Here is an 11,610-nt window from a genome sequence, read left to right on the forward strand (position 1 = left end):
CCCAAGTAGCAGCTCTACATACATCGTCCATCGGTATTCCCAATGCGAAGGCCGATGAGGCAGCCACAGCCCTAGTTGAATGGCCTCGAGGGGTAGTGGGCAAGTCAATATTGGCCAGTTGGTAAGACAGGGTGAAGGTATGAACTATCCACTTAGAAAGTCTCTGCGGAGTGACAGGGGTACCTTGGCCCCTGGTAGCATATTTAATGAAGTCTATGTGAACGTTGGATAGACTCAGTCCTGGATCTGTAGAATGCTAAACAGCGTCGAACATCAAGTGAATGTAATGTCCTTTCTAACGGAGTAGACGGAGCTGGAAAAAAGGCAGGTAAAATAATATCTTGCCCCATGTGAAAGGGTGTGGATACCTTAGGCAGAAAAGATGGATCGAGCCACAGGACAACCTTTTCTCTATGAAAATTGAGATAAGGTTGGTCTACACGCAAAGCGCAGAGTTCGCTGGCCCTCTGGGCTGAGGTGACCGCAACTAGGAATGCTGTCTTCCATGAGACAAGACGTAAATCGACTGTGGCCAACAGTTCGAAAGGAGCCCTTGTAAGCGCTTGCAGAACAACAGAGAGACTCCAGGTGGGCATTACTGGTCTGATCGACGGATTCAGATTATAAAGTCCCTTCAAAAACCTTTTAATAGTAGGTTGGGAGAAAATGAACGAACCGTCCACCATACCCCGATGATAGGCGATGGCCACCGTATATACTTTAATCTAAGATGGTTTCAGTCCAGGGTGGTGTAATTCCAGGAGGAACTGAAGAATTTGAGGAATTGACGATGTAAATGGAGAGAATGAACGAGAGTCAGCAAAGGCAGAGAAACGCTTCCATTTAGCTTCGTAAGACCTCCATGTAGAAGGCTTTAAAGCAGAGTCCAATATGTATTGAATATACGGATGAAAGGCTGTCGGATTTGATGGCACAGTAGTCGGATCCGACAGTGCTGGTGCAGTGCCGTCCCCAGCGGATTCAGAGGTTGCAACTGTATTGGGTTCGAAAGTAGAGTTCAAACCTTTTGAAGTAGTTGTCGGTGTAGACGTAACGAGGACAGTAGTGGATTCGAAGGTCAGATTCGAACCCCTTGGAGTAGTGACTGGTAGAGACGTAGTGAAGTCAGCTAGCGGATTCGCCACGCTGTTAGTTTTAATGATAATATATCTGGGTGATGAAGTGCGCCGTCTTTCTGGGTTATCAAGAACGGGAGCTGTGGAAGATCTAGGTATTCCCCATGAGAAATGTCCAGCAGTGTGGGAAACCAAGGCTGGCATAGCCACCAAGGAGTAATTAGTATTCCTGTGGCCCGATCGCAAACAATCTTCGCTATGACTCTCATCACCAGCGGAATTGGTGGGAAGGCGTAGAAATTCAGATTGTTCCATGGAATCATGAAGGTGTCCCCTAGGGATTCGTGTCCGATTCCCGCTCTCGAGCAGAAAGTCGCACACACCTTGTTCTGTTGTGTGGCAAACAAGTCCACATCGGGGAACCCCCAGCGATGGAAAAGGTTGCCGCGTGTCTGGGGGTCCAGTTCCCATTTGTGAGAGATGAGCATGCGCCTGCTGAGAAGATCTGCTTCCACGTTGTCCGTACCGGCCAGATAGACTGCTATTATCGTAATATCTCTTGAAATGCACCAGTCCCAGATCTGCGTAGAAAGTCTGGCCAGGGTTGGAGTCTTTGTCCCGCCTTGCTTGTTCAGATAAAAAATGGTGGCTATGTTGTCCGATGTTATCTGAACAACCCAATGTTGAAGAACATCTTCGAAAGAGCATAGGGCTTTGAACACGGCCAACAATTCCAGGAAGTTGATATGCTTCGTGGATTCTTGACGAGTCCACGTGCCTTGAGTATACAGGCCGGACCATATTGCTCCCCAACCTAGAAGAGACGCGTTGGTACCGACTGTAATCGATGGGCCTCAGGACCTGAAGGGGACCCCAACAGTCAGACTGGTCGGGTTCGACCACCATATTAGCGAATGGAGGACCGAGGATGGGACTCGAAGGAGTTTCGACAGTGGATCCCTCTGTGGGTGGAACACTTTGTTGAAAAACAGCTGCAACGGACGGAGTCACAGTCTGGCGTGTGGCACCACTGCAACGGCAGAAGCCATATGTCGTAGAAGTCTCTGAATGGACTTCGCCGGAACCAATCTGTCTTGTCACATTTGATGAACATGGCAAGCGAGAGTCAGTTGTCTGTCCCAAGGGAGGAACGCCTTTTCCAACGTCGAATCCAACTGGGCTCCGATGAACGTAAGCTTCTGTACCGGAAGGAGAGAAGATTTCTCAGTATTAATGCAAAGGCCCAGGTCGTCCAATAAGGCGCAGGTAATACAGAAAGAAGTGAGGAGCGCTTCCCTGGACCTGGAGACTAGGAGCCAGTCGTCGAGGTAAGGATAAACTTGTATGCCCTGGAGGCGTAGATAAGCACAGACAGGGGCCATGCATTTAGGAAATACCCTCGGAGCGGTAGCCAAACCGAAAGGTAGAACCATGAATTCGTCGAAATTGGGGGCAACAGCAAAACGAAGGAAACGTCTATATTTGGGATGGATTGCAATATGAAAATAGGCGTCCTTCAAGTCCAATGAGGTGAACCAGTCCTCTTTCCTAAGCAGCGGCAAAATATTTTGGAGGGTGGTCATTTGAAACTTCCTCGTCACGATGAATCGATTCAGACCACGTAAGTCCAAAATTGGACATAGGCCACCATCCCGTTTGGGAACGGTAAAGTATCTAGAATAGAATCCGTGATGCCCGTCATATTGAGTTACTTGACAAATCGCTCCTTTATGAAGAAGTTGTTGTATTTCATCGAGCAGTACTGGTGTGCTGTAAACCTAATCAGACTCGATGGAGGAACGGTGTTGAATTCTATCCTATAGCCGTGCTGTATGATAGATAATACTCATCCATCAGATGTGATGGACTCCCAAATGGGGAGTCGGCTTCGCAGCCGGTCCCCAGATGAGAGGGGGGTGGGTAAAGGATAGGGTAGAGGAATGGTTCGCCAGTCCCGTCAACGCTGCCTCCTGTCATCATATCGGCGACGGCCCTGCTGGTGGCGTTGCTGGGGCTGTTGTCAACGGCGCTGCTGCTGTTGCTGTTCCCTGTGCTGAGGCTGTTGCCTGGGATGATACGGCTGTCTGTAGGGTGGACGGTTCCATGGCCACTTACGCCTCAAAAGCGACTGGAGCTCCATTCGTTGGGCTGTCATGCGGGACTCATGAAGTTTTTTAAGTTTATGGTCCACCTTTGAATGGAAAAGCCCGGACCCGTCGAAGGGCATTTCCTTGATGCACTGCTTGGTCTCTTCGGGGAAGTTGGCGCTCCTCAGCCACGCATGCCTGCGAAGAGAAACGGCACTGACCAATGCCCTCGAGTTAGTGTCCACATGGTGCCTGGCTGTGGACAACTGTTGCACCGCAACGTGCATCGCCTCCTTAATCAAGACTTTGGCCAATTCGCCTTGTTGGTCTGGGAGGGCCGAGACGATGTTGTGGAGCCGTTGCATTATAAAATACTGGTATCTTGCCAACATCGCCTCGTAGTTTGAGATACGCAGCCCCAAGCCTGAAGCTGTGTAGACCCTCCTGGCTAGGGAGTCGATCTTGCGGCCCTCCTTATCTCGCGGCGCGGTGTGACCCCTTGCCTCTCTTCCCTGGGAGGACTCCACCACGACCGAGTTCGGCTTGGGGTGTTGGAGGAGGAATGGTATGTCCTCCTCCCGAACCTGGTACATGGCTTCGTACCTCCGCGATGTTGGTTGAGGGTGAGAGGGCAAGTCCCAGGGCCGGGTCATCGCCTGCCGTAGGGTGGTGATCAAGGGCAGGACAATGGAAATGGACTGCTCCCCACGGACGATGTCATAGATTTTATCTGTAGACGGTCCTGGCCGCTGGACGGCATCGATGTCCAGGGATTGGACGAGCCTGGACATCAGCTCCGCAAAAGAAACGTGCAACTCGTCCGGTGATGCGGGGCCCTGGGAGGTCACCACGACGTCGGGAGAGGTAGAATTGACGTCCGAGTCATTGGAGTCTGCGCTGTAGTACGGAGGAGCCGAAGAAGAAGACTCCACTAGCGAAGCGGACCGGCTGCTTTCATCCCAGGGTACCAGGGACGTGCGCCTTGGATCCAGAGGCAGCGGGCGATCACGAGAGCGTGGTGGGGACCGATCCCTCGGCGCGGGATAGTACCCAGTCGAGTATGGCTTGCCCCAAGATGGGTAGTAGGAGCAATGCCAGTCCTCGAATCGCTCGGATCGCTGCTCGGATTGCTGCTCCCTGGAGCGGCTCCAGTGGGCCCTGGGCGGGGATTCAATGACATCCGCCTCCAGTGTGGCCATGGGCATAGGCATTGGTGACCTAGCCCTGGGGGGAGAGTCCTGAATCTCTCTGTCAGAGATCAAGCCCCGCTGGAGAGATGGAAGCGGTTCAATCGGAGGGTCAGCCACACAACGGGGAGACCCTTGAGGGGTAACCCTCATGGCTGCCTGGAGCGCCGGCTCGGGTGGGGTCGGTACGGTGGTTGGCGCCAGTACCAATGCTGCCGTTGAACCCAAGACATGGTATCGGGGTCGGTCTGGATCCTTCGCCTTTCGGGCCGGCTTAGAGGGCTTCTCTTTCCTGGCCTTTTTGGCCGATTTGTCGTCATCGGCATGCTTGTGCTTCTTGCTTTTCTTTTTGGGAGAAGCTGGTGGGGCCCTCAAAGTAGAGGCACCTTCGTCTGATGGGCGGGAGGGCGGGACCACCGCAGCTGAGCCAGCTTCGGAGCAGCGACCAGTGGGTCGGACTGCATAAGAGCCCAATCCTACAGGAGCCTCCGGAGGCGGTTCTCCTGATTTTTTCTGGCCTGCTTGGAGAAGGCCAGACAGTGGGAGCACCTGTCGGTCCTATGCCCCTCCCCCAAGCAGAGGAGGCATAGGTCATGCGGGTCAGATGGTAACATCTTCGACCCGCACTCCGCACATTTGCGGAAGGCCGCTCGCTGCGCCATCGCAAGAAGAAGAAGAAGAAAAAGGGAGACAGTGCAGAGGGTAAGAATATATTTTTGTTTTTTTGTTTTTGTTTTTTAGAAGAAGAAAATAGAACGGTAGAACGATAGAACTGCAGAATAACTAGAGCTAAGAAGAACTGTAGAAATAACTAGAGCTAACAAGAACTATCAGGGATATAAAACTGAGAGTAAAAGGAGAAAAAACAGGCTACGAGTAACGATCAAAGTGATAGTCGAAAGCAGCACGAGGCACAGCGAACGGCGGTCGCAAAGACTGAACAAAATGGCAGACGCTCCGCTCTTTATAGGCTGTGGGGGAGGGGGAGTGGAGCTTTTTTTCTGCCAAAATAAACCGTTAGCTTGTAATCTTCCAGCCAAAGGAACTGCGCAGGCGCAGCACCCATATGTGTGATGCACAGAGGCCACGACAAAGAAACATAGTTCATAGTGGAACACAATTCATATTTGCCAGAAAACAAATGACTTAACTCACAAGAGCCAGAGTCTAAAGTGAGTTATGGAGGTCATTCTTTCATGTGTGGAAATGAATTGCATCATGCTCAGTTTGTTATTAGCACACCAGATTTAAGTTTAATTATTTGTACAATATATGTTAGTTGTTTGTTTTGTTTTTCTTTTCACAAGTTGAAATGAGTACCTAAAGAAACACAGCTGATTTTAAAAAATGTGGGTCTGATCTTGAGGTCGATCCTATAGTCAAAATTCCTTACTCACACACGTAGTCTCATTATTATCAATGAGTGCAGTCATGTGAGTTAAAATGATGGATGTGCAGGTTGCAGCACCAGGTCTGTAGCTCTCAAAGGCCAAGCCATGCAGGGGTAACCGTATAAATCATTAAACATATAAAAGGACTGCAGAGCTGTGGAGTTATTTTAAAACTTTAGGGCTGCATTCATTGGCATGACCCACAGATGGGATGAAAACATTCACAGCAGAGGAATGCAGCTCAGCTTAAAACTCTGCATTTGAAAATGCAGGGCTCTTCTTCACCCTTGGCAAAAGACTGTGGGGGATGCCACAAATGCATAATAAGCGACAATAGAGATATTATAGACTGGGCTATACCTCCGTGCTTTTGTTTAACTAAGACTGTTATGCAGCACCATAAATTAAGTTCCAGCATCACCCTGTTTTTGTCCAAATAAAAGTAACATAAATGGGGAGTTGAGTGGTGTGAACCTCTCTTCCTCTTTAGTGTGAATTCATAATCCAAACATAAGCTACCCAGCACCATGAACCTAAACCAACTGTCAGGGTTTGAGGGAAGCCAGCATTCTATAAGGTAGCAGGATCAGGAGGGAATAATCCATGACCCTGATTTAGCCCAACCTTCAACTTTCCCACCCAGACATCCATTATTAATTATTCTTCTACCTCTCTGAACCTTACCAGAGTGAAGAGACAACTGTCATTCTTAAATAAGTAAGAGTGACATTTTAAAAGCATATAAAAACGAAAAGAATTGTCAGTGTGTTTATTGTAATAGCCGGTAATAAAAATGTTGAACTGCTGCTCTCTAATACAATTCCACTGACAGAATTATCATAAAATCTAAGAAAATAATATGCTGCCCCAGCCCTGCACTACCAGTAAGTTGTGCAGAATTATTTCACTCCATATGAATAAATGTAAATCTTAGCAAGAAAATGGATGAAATGACAAAATATGTACCTATATTTTAAGGTGCCTTTATTTAAGTATCTGTAGTTTCAGAGTTTAGTGACAACATCATTATCTGGCTACTATCACAATTTAATGGTATCACCATTTATGAGTACAGATTTCAAGGGGAAAAGTGATCCTTGCAGAACAATATAATACAGTGTACAGATCAGTAAAATATACATTTATTCTTTGACTTATAATTCGGTGTTTTATGTTTAAATGCACTGATATTGTCAGAAATCTGTATTCTCTAGATAGTATTTTGCACAGCTAAACATGTTGCTCAGTTTAGAAGATTTTAATCTCAATCAAAATACTAGCACTTTTCAGGATTTCAAATAATGGGAGAGAACGATTACATGTAGCGCAGAGGTAGTGTACTTGGTCTCACCCGTGTGTGCTCACTGGAGCATCAGAAAAGGCCTCCGAGTACACGAATAAGAGTAGTCCAGAGGGGAGGATCCTGCCACCAAGATTCTACAGCCGCTCCCAAACAAGCCCACTGCCCCATTTTGAACACATGAAAAGTGCTAAATTGGTATCAGAATGAAGGCCAACATATTGAAGGGAAAACATACTGCTAGTTTTAATTCACTTTCTATCAGGTTTCCAGCCCTAAACTCTAAATATCCAGGAGCATAACAGTATTAATGTAGTATAAAGCATAGAAGTATTCTTCTTAGAGAAGAGAATGCTTCATCAAAAGTAGAATGTAGACAACAGATGGCAGAAGTACACAAATGCAAGGACCGATTGTCAAAGCATATTCTAAAGGCAAGACTATCATACATGATGCAACCAGTGAAAGTCAACTAGGCCAGGCATGTGTAGTGAAAGTTACTGTGGATCAGGAATTCTAGTCTCAGAGCCAAATTCAATTTTGGAAAAGTGCTCAGAGAGAGGCTAAAATACCAGAAATCATGGTTTGTTACTGCACAGACTTGTAGTTTATGAAATAAACTTTATAACAGGTAGGGCTCTGTGTTTGTGCGTTCGTGTGTGTGCGCACATGTCCATGTATGTTTGCCGTTCATCTTCATGAATGGCGTCATCAAGGGTGGGGAGGTAGAAGGATTGATAGAGGATGATGGGTAACAGAATTTTGTAAAGTCATTCTCAGTAACAGGTTTCCCCCAAATTCCTGCTGCTAGGGGACTGCTGCCTTACAAAGAAGGAAAGGTAATTTGCATTTGTCCTAAGAGCTGACACAGAGGTACTGTAGTACAAGCAGCAGGCAACAGTTGTGATCCACATTTAGCAGTGTTTTGACAGGTAGCCATATAGATATACACAGTTCCACTGCCAAAAGACTTATGTTCGCCAAAGCAAAAGGTCGACTTTCCAAACAATAGCAGATCTATCTGATTCTGCCGCTTGCTAGTTACTTAATCCAGATGAAAAGAAGCTTTTCATTAGAAGATGAAGCAAGTTGTCATCCCTTGCCACCACCTCCTAAAAGGAACCTAAAACAAATATGGCCTTTGAGCTCCACCTAGGGGAAGCCTTATATTTAAATCTGCATTATTATGAACAAAGACATGGCACAAATGCGACAATATTCATCAGAAGTTTTGTTGAATAGGATGGTTCATCTCTGTGCAGCAAGCCTATTAAATAAACATCAAGTTTTAAATCTTCAAAAAATTTATCTTTGTTGTCAAGGATGATCAAGAATCAGCCCAATGTTCACAGCTGAGCTGACTGCAGACCAAATTTAAGAGACCTTCAGTCCAGATCTAGATGTGTATATGTATTTTACTAAATGTAGTCATGGTGCAGGCAGTTCCTGATTTGATCAGAAAAGCAGCCTGGGGTCTAGGGATATTTAAATCTTCGCCCTACATCAGGAGTGCAGAAACTCAGGCACAGGGTCCCAATCCAGGGGTCCCAATCTGGCCCCTCCACGTTTTTGCAGAAGGTTGCACTGTCTTTCCCTAAAACTTGTGGATTTTGTGCAGCCTTCCCCCAGTTTGAAAGGCTGAAATGCCTCTCCTGAGGCTTGGCTACTGGCATATTTTAAACCAAAGTATGAGGTCATTTTTATATACTTTGGCCACACCCCTTTTGCCTTTTGTCCCACCCACCACTGGCAGGTGGCCTTTGAGCTGCTCTGAAACACAATTTGATCCTTGGGCTGAAAAGCAGTTCAACAGCCTGCAGTAAACCTTCTCCCTAAATTGCCCCATCTTTCCCCCTACCTTTCCCCTTTCTTTTTACTTATGTGCTGTGATTCCTTTCTAGTTTCTAAGCCTGAAGGCAGAGCCTCTTTGTTTTGGGACTGCATGCAAGCTGCTCTGGGGAGCTTTTAAACTATGGAGTGGGATAATAATACGATAAAAATTACTAAATCATAGCTTAGTGAATTTTGTTATATGTGAAAGAGATATGCCATCTCTATGCCTTGCCCCTCCTTCCATTGAGCAAGCAGGCTGCCCACATTAAAAAATATACGCATTTGCCTTTACACCCTGCTGACAGAATCAAAAAAACTTTTTATCATTAGCCACTTTCCCCCAGGAATCAAAAGATAAGATGCACTAGTGGCATCATAGGCACTTCACAATCACAACAAGCAGTTTTTCCTCCTTCAATCGGACACATTTTTAGACCGTATTCCAGGATGACAGGAGTGGCTATGCTTGCTCAGACAATAGCATCAGTGCTTCTAACATCCTTAAATAAAACTGTTATGTCTGTCCTCACCCGTAATATATTTAAAACACAAGCTACAATCTTTAATCGTATTATATAAACACCCTGGATTGTTTTCTTCAGCATGCTCCCAGAGAGCAGAGCTCTAAAATAATTAATGCCATCTCGTGTTCAGTTTTATTTCCCAATGAACTGCTTTTTATCTCTGTTGTAATGCACTTTCTCATAGAAAATACTGTCTGGTTTAGTGGCACATGAAGAGCTATTATGCTGGGTGATGCGGCTTTTGAATTTGGCCTCTTTCACAATCATAGCGCTTCACATAAAATCTTCAGCTGGAAAGGACCCTCAAGGACCATCAACCCCAGATATGTGCAGTGAGTCAGGGCTCATAATAGTCGAGTTATCCCTGCTGCCAATGTGTCCACCCTTTTTCTAAGAAAGACTACAGTGAAGACATGTGATCACCACCTGAATGTAAATGTGATTTGGGAAGAGTAGTTCTCAGTGTTCTTTATATATCTGCATTTATTTTCTGATGCCTTCCCCAAAGTAACTGTTCACCTGCCTTCACTAAACTGCTTGTAAATATTTGGTGGCCTAAGATCTTTTGGTCCCTTCAGTGAAATATGAAAATGTCACATTTCTCCACTCCTTCTTGGATTCCTGCTCTTAACAGCCTTCCCTCCTTCATCATCACTTCTGTTCCTACAGTTGAATTTTCCAGATTATCTGTTCCCTTTAACAAGTCTCTCACTGGTTCTCAAGTACTCACTAGCTGCTTCAGCTCTCCAGTTTACATCCACTCTCAGACCCATTTAAGTTCCCACCTGACTCTTCTTGCTATTGCTGGGGTGGGAGACTGGCAGTCCTCCAGATGTATTGGCCTATGACTCCCAGTATCCCTCACTGTTGGTTATGTTGACTAAGGCTAGTTGTGGCTCTAAATGTGTTGGCCTTCAGCTTGCTCAGCCCCGTGCCATTGCCACATTCCCATGTCAACTGTCTGATCCTGCCTTACACCCTTCTATTCTGCATTTGGTTTAGTAGTTTGGGGGACTGAGAAGCAAGTCTACAAATCCACTTAAAATTCATATGTCTTAAATTTCTATGAAAAAGTGCTCAAGTCCTGTTTAATCAATGGGTCTTCAAAACACTGAACTTTCTCTGGTTACCCCTAATATTTTATAGAACATATACAGGCCCATCTCATCCATTCATATATTTCCCACCTCTCTCCCCCTCTCCCTCTCTCTCTTAATCTCTCCACCCCCCTCTCTCACACACCCCATCCCAGTATGCCAGATTCTATAGCAATAAGGTCAGTACAGCACCACTTCCATCTATCCTCTGGTCCTTCCACAGTGCCATGAACATCTCTATTGCTGAAATGCTATCAAATGTTGCCAAATAAGTGGGGCTCTAATTAGGATCCTTTATTCTCTTAGGCATTTGTATCAGCCAATAATCATATGCCATAGTAGCAATGAGAAGAGGAAACAAATGTTCAGACATATAAACAACAGGGATAGTATCGCAAGCTGTTCTGCCACTCAGATACTTACGGTTAACATGGCAAACATGAGCTGGCACACGTTGAAAGCATGCCTCCAGTTGTGATACAGAACCATGCGGTAATTCTTCCTCACTGTCAAAAGCCACCTACACAGCGTCTGAAATGGAAAAGTACAAATTGCATCAGGGATACTAATGCGTACAAATGGACACGGCGATCGACGCCAAGACAAAAGCAGAAGATTATCTCCACCGAGCAGATGGTTACCTCATAGTCAATTTTAAATTTCTGAACCATTCCAAGCTCCATGAACATCCGGAGTGCTGCAGTTATCATGGCATCCGTGTCGAGGGAGAAGTCATCAAAATGGATGTTATCTATGCCAAGCTCTGACACAAGCGGGATGTTTGCTGCCTGGAATTACCCAAAGACAATAAGAAACTTCTCAGGCACAGCTCAGTTCTTTCTCTTGGCCTTTTGTTTAGCAGGAACATGTGCTAGAGAACATATATAATAGGCATGCCCATTACAAATATCTGGGGCAAATCTGGGAGGGGAAGAGAATGGAAATAGATCTTTGAGCAGGAAACTTCTTAATCTTTTTGCTGAAACTTACAAGTACAATCCAACAAACCCTTGGATTGCCCATGGTCCATTCACCTAAACAGAGACTCCTTAAGTTGTATTTGGACAAATGCAAGTTATGCAGAAGCTCTGCTTGGCAAAAAAAAAAAAAAAAAC

At 45.9% G+C, this 11,610-nt stretch overlaps 1 protein-coding gene across 1 annotated transcript in view; it reads right to left on the reverse strand.

Annotated features, from left to right (window-relative positions):
* PDE11A (phosphodiesterase 11A) overlaps positions 1–11,610 on the reverse strand; it is a 194,144-nt gene that overhangs the window by 46,574 nt on the left and 135,960 nt on the right. The window contains exons 11-12 of the mRNA XM_044427065.1: positions 11,137–11,283; positions 10,919–11,026 (exon numbers count right to left, since the gene is read on the reverse strand). Coding sequence (XP_044283000.1) covers positions 10,919–11,026; positions 11,137–11,283 — 255 coding nt within the window. The remainder of the gene's footprint in view (positions 1–10,918; positions 11,027–11,136; positions 11,284–11,610) is intronic.

Source organism: Varanus komodoensis, unplaced genomic scaffold (genome assembly GCF_004798865.1).
Source record: "Varanus komodoensis strain SLA01 unplaced genomic scaffold, ASM479886v1 scaffold18_1, whole genome shotgun sequence".
In the NCBI taxonomy this organism is placed as follows: Eukaryota; Metazoa; Chordata; class Lepidosauria; order Squamata; family Varanidae; genus Varanus; species Varanus komodoensis.